General features: G+C 38.2%; 2 protein-coding genes across 3 annotated transcripts; both read left to right on the top strand.

Annotated features, from left to right (window-relative positions):
* The first annotated feature begins 43 nt into the window (after positions 1 to 43).
* mtg2 (mitochondrial ribosome-associated GTPase 2) lies at positions 44 to 8,478 on the top strand. 2 transcript variants are annotated; one of them, XM_041798616.1, is made up of 8 exons: positions 44 to 100; positions 181 to 244; positions 395 to 538; positions 6,990 to 7,137; positions 7,258 to 7,373; positions 7,471 to 7,689; positions 7,777 to 7,915; positions 8,032 to 8,478. In XM_041798616.1, the coding sequence occupies exons 3-8, from the start codon at positions 524 to 526 to the stop codon at positions 8,412 to 8,414; spliced, it is 1,020 nt and encodes a 339-aa protein (XP_041654550.1). In that variant the 5' UTR covers positions 44 to 100; positions 181 to 244; positions 395 to 523; the 3' UTR covers positions 8,415 to 8,478. The 2 variants fall into 2 exon arrangements, with proteins under 2 accessions (XP_041654550.1, XP_041654548.1); XM_041798614.1 differs by having other exon boundaries at positions 50 to 100; positions 181 to 521.
* A 1,372-nt stretch (positions 8,479 to 9,850) lies between these two features.
* Positions 9,851 to 13,797, top strand: LOC121516899 (uncharacterized protein SCO4629-like). The gene is made up of 5 exons (XM_041798311.1): positions 9,851 to 9,922; positions 10,676 to 10,799; positions 12,940 to 13,092; positions 13,294 to 13,476; positions 13,589 to 13,797. Exons 1-5 carry the CDS (start codon positions 9,851 to 9,853, stop codon positions 13,705 to 13,707), a joined length of 651 nt encoding a protein of 216 aa, XP_041654245.1. The 3' UTR covers positions 13,708 to 13,797.
* The last annotated feature ends 2,491 nt before the right edge of the window (positions 13,798 to 16,288 follow it).

Here is a 16,288-nt window from a genome sequence, read left to right as displayed (position 1 = left end):
GAGCACCAAGTCTCGGCAAAACAGTGCACACTCGCACAAATTGTTCCTTCACGGCTCCTGTACTAGGAAGTATGTTCGATAAATAAACGAAAGCATGCAGGTAGTAGAAGTATTTATGAAGTAAAATGACTTCACATCTTGGTTTTAAATATAGTTTTGACATCTGGTTTTTTTTTTCAGTTAATTTGCGGACACACTTCCCCTTTGGTCACTGATGTTGGCTGTAGTGAAACCAACGGTGGAGGTGACACTGTTAAACTGTCATTAGCTGTGCGTCTGTTCAACATACGATGTTAGCGACGTTGTCGAGAGCAAGAAGCTGTCGGAGGTTTAACCCTGACACACTTTTGGTAAACGCATTCTTTGGTCAGGAGGTAAAAAATATCGATTTTAGATCTACAGTGTCGACAGCGTGGAGGTTGAGAGTTCACGGCGGCACCAGAGATGTCAGCACCTCCTGTACACTTTACTCCAAAGTCCGAGGAAACCCGAGGAAGAGTGAGATCTCCGAGAAGAAGCTGGTATGTGTCATACCTGCGTAGGTGATCAATTATTTCCTATCCCATTTTAACTCAACAACTGGATGGATATAAAAACAGCAGTGGCCAACACTATTTAGGATCATCCATCGTGTATTTGGAGTATAAGATTGAATGCACATGTGAGGAGTTTCAGCTGTTTATGAAGCAGCCAAAAATATCACTTATGTTTCTGTATGAGATTAAAATCCAAACCTGGCCATATATAAAACAATTAATTTCTTGGATTTTGTTACTTAAAATGCCCCGAACCTACTGCTGCAGGAAAGCTGCCAGCCCAAAACTTTTTAAAAATATGCATGTGTTCAATGGCAATGATTTTCTGAATGTTAGATTTGATAATTTAAAGAAAATAGACCCCCATATATCACTGCTTGACAATGAATTAATGACATTTCAACTATGATTTTGGCTTCCATTTATTCAAAACAAAACCGGATAGCTGTTGCAATATTTTAACTGCAACAGCTTACGGTGGTCTATGGGTCATTAAAAGTGTCACAACAGAGACATTTGTATCGGATAACTGTAACGTTAATAAACTAAGTTGATAAACTTACAGATGATTCATGACTGAAATTTTGCTTGGTCATTAATAACACAGTGGCCTTTCATACAGCAAAAATAAAATAAAGATCTTTTTTTTAACACTTTACAAGGACTTTAAGTATCAAAAATCACCGCCCAAAAAAATCTTAAAAAAGGAAAATTAAACTAGTAACTAAATCTTGTGAAAAGGAATGAAGTTAAGTTTCCAAACTTTACTTCATTTTTGTTATACACAATAATGAACTGGATTTTTGTGTAGTTTGAGGTCTCAACTAGCAGTTGTGTGAAGTTTTGTTTTAAAAACGCCCCCCCCCCCAAAAAAAAATTGTTGCTTTTTTGACCATCATATCTTGATTTTTGTCAACTCTGTCAGACATACTAAAATTTACTCAGTTTTCATTTTACTAATTCAAGATGAATGTCAAGTTTTCAGTTGGCTAATGCTGGTATTCAGTAATGATGTTTAGTAATAAAAAGCATTATTGCACTTAATTTTATTTTTCACTCATCTGAAGTATCTTATCTCAGAATTTTATGATTTCAGAACTTTTTCTTTAATAGTAACCAAATTAAAATTTGTGTTTGAATAGGTTATTTTTGATTGCATATAGATTAGCTAGCGTATAAACAAATAAGCAGAATAAAATGAACAGAGGATAATGTGTTTTTTTTGTAAATGGCCAAAATGGTTATCTGTCAGAACTGACAAACAGCTGAAGGGAGGGAGGGGGGTTAGAATGTTAAAGTGTTCAGGATGATGTAATTTTTACAGGTTTTAAAATCAATGAGTGATGTGTTAAACAGTTGTATCAATCAAACTTGCTGTGATCATATTTTTTTTCTCTCCATAATTTAACAGCACTACTACTCACACATCCATCCATCCATTAATCTGTACCGCTTTTCGTGTTTGGGGTCTCAGGGGACTGGAACCAATCTCAGCTCACAATCTGAAGGACAAACTGCAGAAATTATGATAATGACTCAAAATATTCATGAGAGTAGAATTAGCTGTGTACAGCCTTTCTCACTCTTTCACTCTCTATAATGGACAGATGTCAGCACCCTGGACAGTGCCACATTAACACACTTGCCATTTTCAGCACAAACATTAACAGTCTCATCTTTTACAACACAAATGCACACTTGTACACAGTACCTTGTACTATTACACACCATAACATTGAAATCATCATCAAACATATCAATAATGAAGAATTCACAGCAGCAGAGAGGAGAATAACAATAAAACATGAGCTTACCTCTTTTTTTTTTGCTCAAACAGCCCACAGTGATCCCTTGGCCTCCTTTCTCTCTTTTCTCCTCTGACTGATGCTGTCAAGTGTGAACTTGTCTTAGTTTTTCATGCTGTTGTTAACATTATCACTGTTCACATTTTCTGCTGACACTTCTTTAGTCTTCTTATGGTCCGATGGACGCACCAGTTTAATAAGAAACTTATCAAATTGATCATCTTTTTCTGGTTCTTAACTTCCCTCCTGCTGTGCTAAACCAGGTTGCAGATATTAAAAACTTAACTCATGTGATGTGTGCAAAACTCCTTCTTCAGGTGTCACTCATGACGTGACTGTCCTGGTCTTTGCTTCCAAGACAAGAAGCACCGGTGTGTGCTGTGCCATAGACACAATGATATAACGCACATCTATGTTGATAAAATAAGCCTATTTATAAAAATAAAGTTATGAGTGAATAAAAAAAGTTGCAAGTTTTACAGAAAAATATACAAAACTATCTCAATATAGCATAAGAAAAAATATTTGTTTGATGTTAAAAAACAAGTTTCCTTTACTTCAAATTTCTGGCACATCTGCAGAGAGCCACTTGGGACAGGCAAAAGAGCTACAGGGTGCCAACCCCTGCACGAGGGTAATTACAGGGGGTAAGTTAGAGTCATGAATCAGCCTAATGAGCATATCTTAGAGCTGGAGGGGGAACTGGAGTACCTGGGGAGGATGCACAAGGAGAACATGTGAACTCTCTCTTAGAAAGTCAGAAGTTTGTTGACAGAGGGTGCCAAAAACAACATAAAGCAAACTTCCTAATAGGAGCTTTAATTTAAGGAATTACACACTGAAATTACATCCATCAATCTGCCTTCTGTATAGAGTTGCCGAGTTACTTCCTTGTAAAGTTAGTCAGTGTTCAACTACTATGTTTTTGTTTGAATATTTAAAATTCAAGAAAATTGAATAAACAGGATACTCCGTATTTACAGGTACATCTCAAAAAATTAGAATATCGTGAAAAGTTTAATGTTTTTTGTCACTCATTTCAGAAAGTGAAACCCATATATTATATAGACTCATTTCACATAGAGTGAAATATTTCAAGCCTTTACAGATAATGAAAACCTAAAATTCTGTGTTTCAGAAAATTAGAATATCACACAAGATCAATGAAAAAGGATATTTTAAACAGAAATGTCAGGCTTCTGAAAAGGCTGTTCATTTCTATGCATTCAATACTCGGTTGGGCCTCCTTTTGCATGAAATACTGCATCAATGTGGCGTGGCATGGAGGTGATCAGCCTGTGGCACTGCACAGGTGTAATGGAAGCCCAGGTTGCTTTGATAGCGGCCTTCAGGTCATCTGCATTGTTGGGTCTGGTGTCTCTCATCTTCCTCTTGACAATACTCCATAGATTCTCTGTGGGGTTCAGGTCAGGCCAGTTTGCTGGCCAATCAAGCACAGTAACACCATGGTCATTGAACCAGCTTTTGGTACCTTTGGCAGTGTGGGCAGGTGCCAAGTCCTGCTGGAAAATGAAATCAGCATCTCCATCAAGCTTGTCAGCAGAAGGAAGCATGAAGTACTCTAAAATGTCCTGGTAGATGGATGTGTTGACTGTGGACTTCAGAAAACACAGTGGACCAACACCAGCAGATGCCATGGCAGCCCAAATCATCACTGACTGTGGAAACTTCACACTGGACTTTAAGCAACGTGGATTCTGTGCCTCTCCACTCTTCCTTCAGACTCTGGGACCTTGATTTTCCAAATGACATGCAACATTTACTTTCATCTGAAAAGAGGACTTTGGGCCACTGAGCAACAGTTCAATTCTTTTTCTCCACAGCCCACGTAAGACACTTCTGATGTTGTCTCGGTTTCAGGAGTGGCTTGACACGAGGAATGCGACATTTGTAGCCCATGTCTAGGATTGGTCTGTGCGTAGTGGCTCTTGATGCGCTGACTCCAGCCTCAGTCCACTCCTTGTGAAGCTCCCCCGAAATCTTGAATGGATTTTGCTTGACAATCTTCTCAAGGCTGCGGTTATCCTTTATGCTGGTGCACCTTTTCCTACCACACTTTTTCCCACCACTCAACTTTCTATGAATATGCTTGGATACAGCACTCTGTGAACAACCAGCTTCTTTAGCAATGACCTTTTGGGGCTTACCCTCCTTGTGGAGGGTGTCAGTGACTGTCTTCTGGACAGCTGTCAAGCCTGCAGTCTTCCCCATGATTGTGTAGCCTTCTGACCCAGACTGAGAGGCCATTTAAAAGCTCAGGAAACCTTTGCAGGTGTTTTGAGTGAATTAGCTGATTAGAGTGTGACACCATGACCTTCCAATATTGAACTTTTTCACAATATTCTAATTTTCTGAAACACAGAATTTTAGTTTTCATTATCTGTAAGTCATAATCATCAACATTTCAAGAAATAAAGGCTTGGAATATTTCACTCTATGTGTAATGAGTCTATAATATATGGGTTTCACTTTCTGAAATGAGTGACAAGAAATATAGAACTTTATAATGATGTTTTAATTTTTTGAGATGTACCTGTAGACCTAATATATATGCCACACTTCATAAATTCCATGCTATTTGTATATCACCCTGTCTTACCCACTGTTTTTGTCAATTGCCCATAAATGACTAATGTCCAGTGTATTATTTCTAAGATACTTTTTGTAGCCTTGTTTTACATGATTGTTAACATTTGATACATACAGTTGAAACCAGAAGTTTAAATACACTATATAAAAAGGCACATAAACTTTTTTTTTCTCACCGTCTAACATTAAATCAGATTAAGCTTTTCCTGTTTTTGGTCAATTAGGATTACCAAAATTATTTCTATTTACTAAATGCCAGAATAATGAGAAAATGATTTTTTAGACAATTTTGTACTATTTTCTTGAGAGTCAGAAGTTTACATACATTTCATTAGTATTTGGTAGCATTGCCTTTAAACTGTATGACTTGGGTCAAACGTTTTGGATATGCTTCCACAAGCTTCTCACAATAGTTTGCAGGAATTTTGGCCCATTCCTCCTGGCAGAACTGGTGTAACTGAGCCAAGTTTGTAGGCCACCTTGCTCACACATGCCTTTTCAGCTCTGCCCATAAATTTTCAATGGGATTGAGATCAGGGCTTTGTGATGGCCACTCCAAAACATTGACTTTGTTATCCTTAAGCCACTTTGTAACCAGTTTGGCAGTATGCTTAGGGTCATTGTCCATTTGGAAAACCCATTTGCGCCCAAGCTTGAACTTCCTGGCTGATGTCTTGAGATGTTGCTTCAGTATTTCCACATAATGTTCTTTCCTCATGATGCCATCTATTTTGTGAAGTGCACCAGTCCCTCCTGCAGCAAAACAACCCCACAACATGATGCTGCCACCCCCATGTTTCACAGTTGAGATGGTGTTCTCAGGCTTGCAAGCTTCCCCCTTTTTTCTCCAAATGTAACGATGGTCATTATGGCCAAAAAGTTTGATTTTAGTTTTGTCAGACCACAGAACATGTCTCCAAAAATTAAGGCCTTTGTCCCTGTGTGCATTTGCAAACTGTAATCTGGCTTTTTTATGTTTCTTTTGGAGTTATGGCTTCTTCCTGGGAGAGTGGCCTTTCAGCCCATGTTGGTACAGGACTCGTTTGACTGTTGATAATGACACACTCTTACCAGCTTCAGCCAGCATCTTCACAAGGTCTTTTGCTTTTGTTCTTGGGTTGAGATGCACTTTTCAGACCAAAGCACGTTCATCTCTGGGACACAGAACCCGTCTCCTTCCTGAGCGGTATGATGGCTGGACATTCCCATGGTGTTTATACTTGCATATAATTGTTTGAACAGATGAACGTGGCACCTTCAGGCATCTGGAAATTGCACCCAAGGACGAACCAGACTTGTGTAAGTCCACAATTGTCTTCCTGATATCTTGGCTGATTTCTTTTGATTTTCCCATGATGTTACACAAAGAAGCAGTGTGTTTCAGGTGTGCTTTAAAATACATCCACAGGTGTGCCTCTAATTAACTCAAATGTTGTCAATAAATCTATCAGAGGCTTCCAAAGACATGACATCATCATCTGGGCTTTCCCAAATTGTTTAAAGGCATAGTAATCTTAGTGTGTGTAAACTTCTGACTCTCAAGAAAACAATAAAAAAATTGTCTAAAAAAATCATTTTCTCATTATTCTGGCATTTAGCAAATAGAAATAATTTTGGTAATCCTAATTGACCAAAACAGGAAAAGTTTAGTCTGATTTAATGTTAGACGGTGAGAAAAAAAAAGTTTATGTGCCTTTTTATATAGTGTATGTAAACCTCTGGTTTCAACTGTATATACTAATGCTCACAAATGCAAAAGGCTTTTCAAGGCATTATCATTGCATTTTACTCTGCTTATAAATCTCCCCTGTGTGAACACAGACCAAGTTGATGCAAATCAGCAACAATGTAACCAACTTGTCCTTGATTTGTACCAAAGCAAATGAGCTAGAGGTGGGAAAACACTCTTATAAATCCTTTTGTAAAACCATTTAAAGCAACTGAATTTGGAGTCTTGTCCATTACAAATCTTGCAATTATTGGTGTTGTGTGAGGCCGTCTTCTGATAAATGTTACTTGTTTTTTTTCTTGCCCATAGACCCGTCACTTTAAAGACTATCGCTATGTGAAGTTAGTGGCCGGCTCAGGTGGTAAAGGTGCCTGCAGCTTTCACAGTGAGCCCCGTAAAGAGTGGGGAGGACCAGATGGAGGTAATGGAGGAGATGGAGGAAGCATCATTATAAAGGGTAAGTCTCATGCAAGGATTCTGTTCACCTTCTTGTCTTTTTGCTGTTTGTTTTACAATTTTCCTATACAATCTTAAACAACCTACATCAAAACAGTCTTTCCCATTTGTGTGCCTTCAGCTGACCGCTTTGTCAAATCATTGGCACAAGTAGTTCCAGTTTACAAGGGAGAGGACGGGCAGTCAGGAGGCAGCAAGAACTGTTATGGCAGAAACGCCTGTCCGACTTATATATCTGTGAGTCCACTGTGAATAACACTTAACCTACACTATTGTAACTGTTTTGTCATAAACCTCTTGTGAAGTCTAACTTTGATGTTTTTCCATTCTACAGGTACCTGTAGGTACTGTGGTGAAAGAGCATGGAAAGATGGTTTTTGACCTTTCTGAGCATGGCCAGGAGTATCTGGCTGCTTTTGGAGGGTCTGGTGGAAAAGGGAATCGTTTCTTTTTATCAAATGAAAACCGGGCACCAATGACAGCAACCCCAGGAACCGAGGGCCAAGAGAGGGTTCTTCAGTTAGAACTACGTACTATGGCTCATGCTGGACTGGTAAGAAAAAAGCTGCTCAAAGTCAAAAATGGTATGTTGCCTGCCAACCCCACAACTGGCTGAACTGTTTTTACCTTTCTCCATAAGGTTGGGTTCCCTAATGCTGGGAAGTCATCATTGTTGAGAGCCATCTCCAATGCCAGACCTGCTGTCGCTGCTTATCCTTTTACAACACTAAACCCACATGTAGGGATCGTCAAGTACAGGGATCATGAGCAAGTTGCAGGTAGATTACATATATATATATATACATATATTATTTAACAGCTTTGTAAAGTTTTATTTATCTTTCTATTCATTTGAATCTACATTTTCGTTTCAATTTTACCTTCCTGTCTGCAGTTGCTGACATACCAGGCATCATCAGGGGAGCACATCAAAACCGAGGCCTTGGGATCTCTTTTCTTCGTCACATAGAACGCTGTCGTTGCCTCCTCTTTGTTCTCGACCTGTCTTCCCCTGAGCCCTGGATGCAGCTCCAGCACCTACAATTTGAACTGGACCAGTACGAAGCTGGTCTCTCCCAGCGGCCTCAAGCAATCATAGCCAACAAAATGGACCTACCTGAGGCTGAGGAGAAGCTTAAGACTTTGAGGAGCCTCGTCACCCAGCGGGTCATCCCTGTGTCAGCACTAACAGGAAAGAACGTAGAGGAGCTTGTCCTCCACCTCAGAGAGCTGTATGACGGATACCTCCAAGAGGAGGGGAAATCCACTAGATGGTAGTGCAAGCTCTTTCCTCTGGCTTGATGGAACTATTTATACTGGATGATATTGATTGTATTCAAAATAATTATTAAATTTAAGTTTAAGAATACTTTGATATTTGTGTGCTTTTTATGACTGCTTCATAGAGTATTCATTTAATTTTACTTTTAACAGCTTTTTGATAAACATATAAGTTTTGGCAAAAGTGGCAATGTAAAACAGGAAAAGTACACTTTAAAATGTTAGGACTATCAAAGGCCTGCTAAAGCTCTGGCTATAACAAGAGAGAAATGAATAAAAACAAGTCCACCAAGGGATATTTGTGAGCACAAAGATACAAAGAAAACTTTCAAGTAAGGTGCAAGTGGATTCAAGAAACTCCATACCCCTGACCAGCCTGGTGGTGATGCTAACATGATTCCCAAGTGAATAAGCAGAGGGTAAACTTATTTTAAACATAATTTTTTAAGAACTGGTTTAAAAAGTTTTGCAAAGACCAGATTATGACATTTGTGTTGTTCGAAAACTTCACTCAATCACTGGTTGTAATGCAGCTCACACAGAAAATTATGCTGATTTGATTAACAGGACAGATGCACACATTTGGATTAATGCAGCAGACTGGAAAAACAAAACAGAGGCAAGCTGTTGTGCTTGTGCTTTGACTGCCATTCCAGAGGCGTGGTTTGTTTTGTTTGAAGCTGAAAAACAACAGGAGTATGGTGAGGCACAACTGCCCTTTGACCCCATGTCAGCATTTATTGGGTTGCTGCTCTAAAAGTAAAGCCTGGCCTTTCGTTTTTATCTATGGGTCGTGTTATCCCTAGTTTTCTCTGTTTTATGCTGAAAATGCCACTATGGAGACTCAGAATGTGCATCACCAGAATGGAACTCTCTAGAGAAAAGTTTGATCTGAATTTTGGTGTTGTAAACAGTACATATGCACCCAGTTACAGGACAGAGTAAAGGGAAACAGTTAAATCTATAGAGAACAGCTTAGTAACGTTGTTTGTAGTTGATACAAGCATTTAATACCAATAAAAGAAATAAAGTGTATTTAGTTAATGGAAACAAATGTTTTTGAATACTAAAATACAATAATTGTCACCCTAAACAGATCTACAATTTGACTTAAGTGGTAAACGCTTCAGTAGAAGCCAGCAAGTGTACTGATCCCTGGTTCTTTCAAAGACTGGTCTAGGTCAGTCTCCTCCCCTCAGGCTGATGCTGTTATGGAGGCTGCTGTGCAACAAATTTTCCATCAGTGAATCTTATATGACTAACGTAAGTCTATTCCACATATGTCTTGACAGCTGCTTTACTTTAAAACCTTAAACTTGTGTTCTCATGGGAGCGGGTGTGGCATCATATTTAGAATTTGCTGGATTTTTTTTTTATGTGCCTTAAGGTTGAGAAGTCTGCTCCCTGTCTCCACAGCTCAACAGGTGGAAGAAATGGATGAAGAAAGTGAGAAATGGGCCAGAATCCTGTGGGACTACCTTTGTTTGCATCAGCCTCTGAAAAAAGTATGTAGAGTCATTCTGAGGAAATATTTCCTTAAACATTTTTATATTAATGCCTATGAATTTACTTACATTTAAAATTAATGTTTACGCCAGACTGCATGACTTTGACCTTAAAAAGAAGACAGGAAATATTATAAATTTAAAAAATATATAATAACAATAACCCAAAACTGCCATTTCCCATATTGCCACTGAATGAGGTTGAGTCTTTTGTAATGCAAAAAAGCCAACAGGCTTTCTATATGATTTCTGATATGCTTAGGAACATTTTTATGGTATTTTTGCGTATTTCTCAGCAAGATACAAATGTAAGTCACTGACGTTTCATATCAGGCAGTTTTCCAACGTTTTTTGTTTATTTCGCTTTCTAGCTTGTCTTTTTTCAGTGGAAGTTGGTTAGCTTGCTAGTTAAACTGAAACTCAAATATAATGCTTTTAAAAAAACTTGTGGCCTTGAGTGGATTTGTCTGAGTTTGGTAAGCCGCTCAACCCATCTCATTCTTTATTAAGTACGTAAATAATATGGAAGTGTATGCATGAAAAGAAAAATGGAAGTTTTGTGCCTAAAATATGCAAAAAAAAAAAGGAGGGTAGCATTGACACATGCTTGTTAACGTTCGGTAATCATCCGGGTATTTAGTAAGTAGTTTCAGCTAACATAATTGTCAGCTAAGTCTACTTTTCCATTTCAGTCCTAGTTCATGTCAAATTTCGTACTTTTTTATTGCTGACATAAGTTTTTGTTCTCAAAAGAGTGACGTGATAATTGGACTTGGTTGTCATGACCTGCGGGTTGCAGAGAGGTCAGCGACTCTATTTTTAGAGGGATGGGCTCCATGGCTTCTCTTCACCGGCAACCTGGGCAAACAGACAGCAGGTCAGTCAGAACATACATCTCTTCGTTGTCATTTGTTTTTTCTTTGTTCTGTAGGCAGCTTGACCAAATCCATATGATAATAGTTATAGCCTTTACTAATCAAGGAGACACACGCATATAACGTTAGACAGTGCATCTCAATATCAATTGTGTTTGATCATGTCCACACTATTTTTACAGCTTATTTTTGAAGCACGCAGAGGAAAAACAAAAGACAGAAGGAACAGCTGGTAATCTAAGCATCCCATACATCTATACAGATGAAGAGGCATTAGTTTAGATGATTGTGGTTAAGTTGAAGTTAAAACCACAATCATATTTTACCAGTGTTGCTAAAAATCGTCAATCTGATTTAGTGAAATAGTTGTTCCCTCCTTGCTTTTATTGTCACTCAATGTGACTGTTAAATAAATTGATAATTATTTGATTTCTGGAGCTATCTGGTTACTCAAGTAGTCATTTGAACAGCATAATCTGATATCCATTATCAGATAGAAGTAATAACTGGAGTAGAACAAAGCTCATGAGTGGAAGCAGAATAATGCATTAGCATTGAAGAGCAGCAGTTTTGGAATTAAGCTATGATGTTAATGCTCAGTGAAATGAAGGGTATAAAAATGTTGGTTTACATGAAGCTTGGAATGCATTTTCTGCAGTTTGAAATCCCTTAGACTAACTCTCTACAAATCTGAATGATAAAACAGTACAAGCTCCAACATTGATAGCTAGCAGTTGATGAATCATGACCAACAATGCCCCCTGCTGCATCAGTATGCCAAAAGGTGGAGAGGCTACACAGTGTAAAAAAAGACAACAGTGATTCTGCTGTTTTACGTCATGTTCCTGTGACAAGAAATCCAACTATTTTAACTTTGATAAGTTTATCGCTTTAATCAGGCTGCGTTCCAGCTGTTTTTAAACATGCCGTGTGCAGCCTCTTATTAAAAACCCCAACAGTGATCCCTCTGTTCTGTCTAATTTTTAGCTCATTTCTGTGCTTCTTTTTCCATCTAAGGTTTTGGAGAGAGTGGTTTTTAATCAATTACAGTCACATCTTGATTTTTAATATTATTTTAGAAAAATTCAGCCTGGTTTTAAATCTTACCAAAAGAAAGAAACTGCACTTAATGATCGTCAACACATCACATATTCTTAGCTGTTCCGAGATGTAGGCTCAAAACTTTAGGTGACAAAGCATTTGTGGTGGCTGTTCCAAGACTGTGGAACAGTTTACCTGAAAAAATTAGAACTGCTCAGTCTTTCGAAAACTTTTAGTCCTTGACTCCCCTATTTGAAATGGCTTTTAATACAAGTTGATCTTTGGCAACTTGACATTGTCTGTTTTTATTTGTACTGTTTATTATTGTAATTTTTTTTATTGTGTTTCATTGTCTTCTATGTCTTAAGCCTGTGCAGTACTTTTGTCAAGTGTTTTTTTTTCTTCAAACATGCTATAGAAAATCATTTTGAATTGACTTGACTATTGAATTTTTAATTTTTTTTTTCCCCAGTAACACACACAATAAAACACATTCTACTGTGTGCATGTTTGCATATCAAATCAGATTATTATATGGTTATTCCCACTTACTGGATTGAGATGATCATGTAGCATATCGCCAGTTAGTCGTTGTGTTAATTCTTTTTTTTTTTTTTCCCCTGCCAAATGTGAGCTGTGATGTTGAACAAGTACGGACAAAACCATAAATGCTCAGCATTGCATGGGTAGCATCATGCTAGTGTGTCTAAATTTTTGGGTAGTTTCCAATACATAAAAATGATCTGCCAGCTGTTCTCCACATTTCCTTCAACAGAGACCCCTTCCTACCCTACATTTTATTCTACATGTTATAAAATATCTGATCAGATTTCACAAAGAAAAGTCCCTCGAAAGACTCAAACTGGTGGAGGTTCACTGTAAAGTGCACATTTAGCCAGTCCTGCTCTGAAAAGTCAGTATCTGAAAAGTCAGATTCTTACCCCAATTGGAAAAAAAACCCAGAACATTTGTTTATTGTTTGTGTTTTGTGATAAGGAATTCCACACTTTAATCACTTGGTCAGAGATATTTGTCAGTACTTTTTTTCATACCCAGACAATCACAGCTGTTATCAGCACTGACATTTTATATTTTCTGTAGGCGTTTGGACCAGACCGGAGGCTGATGTCTTTCTGGATGTTGCACTTCGGATGGGAGTTCCAAGGATGAACATCTTGCTGGAGACAGAAGCTACAAACACTGGGGAGAATATCCGCTTCTCTCACAGGGTCCTCAAGGAAAGAAACATTCCAGGTGGGATATCATAGCTGAACTTGTTCATAAGTGTAGAAGCTTTTTCCATAACACAATGAGCAACAAAATATTCACAGCTGCTGTACTCTTAACTTTTTGTCTCAGATATTGTTCTGATTATCTCAATTAAACACAAGAAAACTTTTTTTAGCTTCATCTGTTCGCCTGTGATATTTGTCATTATTTCTACATCCTCAACAGTCTCCAGTGTCATCCTTGTGCAGCAGCCCTTCATGGAACGTCGAGTTTATGCCACCTTCATGCGCCAATGGCCTGACCTGAGAGAGCTCAAACATGCCATTGTGACTTCACCCCAGTTAAGCATCTTTGAATACCCTCATCCAACTGTGGGCACAGCCTCTGATCTTATCTGCTACATGCTTGGTACTGTCTGTCACTCATTCTTTAATGCCATTACTGGTGTCTGGAAATTGTGGTGAAAAGTTTTTATTCTCTGTTTCATGAGTGTGCTCTTTTTCATATCAATATTTTCTAGGTGTGGTGGAGAGAATCAGGGACTATCCTGATAAAGGCTTCCAGGTGGAACAGCAGATTTCTACCAGCGCCCTCTCTGCATACCACTGGTTTCTCCAGGCTGGCTACTGTCCCAAGTAAACAACGCACACTACACTGGTGTTAAAACTGCAGGTACCATTTAAATCAGCAGTATGGGGATGTCCCCCAGGGTCCACGCAGTTATGTTCATGTTATAAAACTGTTCCCAGTGTAAGGTAGCTGCAAATAAAAAATGACAATTAAAGACAAATGACTTGAAAAAGTAATTGATGTTCTTTCGGGTGTTGAACAGCTAAATAATCCAGTTAGGAATAGATTTACTCTTGCATGTATTCACCTTAATCAGACCAGGAGTGGCCCGGGTGTTCTGCAAATGCTCCACAGTTTCTACTGTAAGCTTTGACCTGGAAGTTGACCAGCGTAAATGCATGGCAGATGTGGTGTTGATGTCTGCTCCCAAACGTCCCTGTAAACAGTGATTTGTGCTTCTGTGTCATATCTGTGCTGAATCTTCTTCAAAAATGCAAATATCTGTTGAAAGGACCCAGCACCTAAGCCCTGTAATTACTCTACAAGGTAGCACTGGGTGACGATGATACAGTTAGTCAAATCTACTTGTCGGCATCCAAAATCTCAGATGTGCATTTTCTCATCCATGTCTCTCAGTGGTTGAGCAAATGCAAGAAATCCCCCCCGTCCTCTATCTAAGCTGATTCAACGGCTGTACTTTCCGTCTTTTTCGATGTTTCCTCTCTTTTCTTCTTTGCAGTAACTGCAGGAGAATCAAGTGCTGCTCAATATTTTTTTAACTCCAGCATAATACACTTGGTTTCAGTTGCCATGGCGTCTTGTACACAAACACGCAAGAAATTTGGCAGCAAGACCAGGAATTGGCACTCTGCTTACTAGCTTTCAGGTAGAATATTGCAGAGCAACGACACACTAACGCACTAGTATGTAGCTCTCACAACGTCGACCACTATGACATACCTATGGGGTAGATTCAACGCAGAATTATCATCCATGCTTAAACAAGAGGTATAACAGGCAACACATTTGTCCCAAAAGTGAAGTGTGTGCAAAATATACAGTGATGTCAAGCTGTTTATTTTTGACCGTTTGTCAAATATTCAGTCTTATTGTTTTTTTTTACTTATTAGCATGGTTAACCTGAAGGAGGCCCAATAGTAACTAGTGGAAAGGGGTCATACTGAGTTGGAAATCAATAAATTAACTCCCCCAGTGTTTGGATACCAGGAGATGAAGGCATAATAGAGCTTTAACTGTAGCTGAACTTAACTGTGCATTGAAACATACTATCTGTATGTGTGGATCACACTCTTTGAGGATGGAGTCTGTTTTATTTCTGTGCTCCTTCCTGAAGCTTTGCTCACAGCCATTAGTAACAAAGGAAATCTCATTTAAGCTCACTAAATCACACATACAATGTCTAAGCAAAGTCAACATCCACTTTCCATACTGAGTTTATGATTCTTATTTGAATTAGATAAGAATGAATTTTCTTTTAAAACACTTTTAAGACATATATACTGCATCTTTACAATTTTAGAACATACAATACAAAGGGATTGGGTGTGTAGATCAGACATTACATGTTGTCAATATCACTGTATAACCACAAGGGGTCAGTATTCAATAGGAAGTAGATAAATCAGACTGATTACAGGTATGAATTTTGATTTCAGAGGGCCTGATGTGAGGTCAGTTAATTCAGTGTTGGGCAGTGCTGTGCTGTGATTACTGGACATACCTTTGCCATGTGCGCTTTAGAAAATGTATATAAAAGTATATAAAAGTTATTTGATTTTTGCCCTCTTATAACTTCACCTACAAGGACTAAAGTTCTCTTTCCTTTTGGCATATTTTAAAATTATATTATTTTTGGTTAATGTCTTAGATGGCTGTTTTTTGTGGGTTTTTTTTACTGTCAGTCACTTAATTATGTGAATCCTGAAATGTAAGTGTAGTATATCAATGTGGAAATTAGAACTTTCATGTCATCTGCTACATGATGTTTGGATAACACCAAACAGGAGAATGTTTTTTTTTCCTCAGCCAGGGCAATATAAAATATAAGGCAGAATGCACATCACACACACATAATCACAGACTTTCTGAATGAAGAACACACTATGCTTCGACACTCTTCTGTATCACAGTATGTCACGTTCAAACCGGACTGTCATTGTTTTCTATTAGCTGAAACAAAACTAACAGTAGCTTACTATTTTGTAATCTCCCACTGAGTGGGGGAAAGTTACTACGTAATACCCAAGATTGTGAAAATTTACAGAAACCGGCTTGCTGACATCACTTTTAGAGAACAGCAAGAGTTTGGCTGCGTGTTACATTCCCACAATCAAAATTACACTTCATAAAATTTGACAGCCTCTTATGACAGTATATTTCTGTTGAAGGAATTCCAAGGCTTCCCAGCAGTTTGTGCATAAATAAATACAGTTATCCAACTCTGTCAAAATCAGCTCCAGTTTTATCAACTGGAACACTTTAGTGATGGACACATGTATCTTTCAACATGTATTTTGTATTTTAATGATAAGATTTTAATAATCAAACCAACAGCATTCAATTGGCCATTTTGAGTTATAACTTAATTTTAACTGGTATTAAAACATCTACATGTTTTGATGCTTTTCTT

Source organism: Cheilinus undulatus, linkage group 11 (genome assembly GCF_018320785.1).
Source record: "Cheilinus undulatus linkage group 11, ASM1832078v1, whole genome shotgun sequence".
NCBI classification, from domain to species: Eukaryota; Metazoa; Chordata; class Actinopteri; order Labriformes; family Labridae; genus Cheilinus; species Cheilinus undulatus.
The sequence above is the reverse complement of the archived record's forward strand: the minus strand, read 5'-3'. Positions and strand labels throughout refer to the sequence as shown.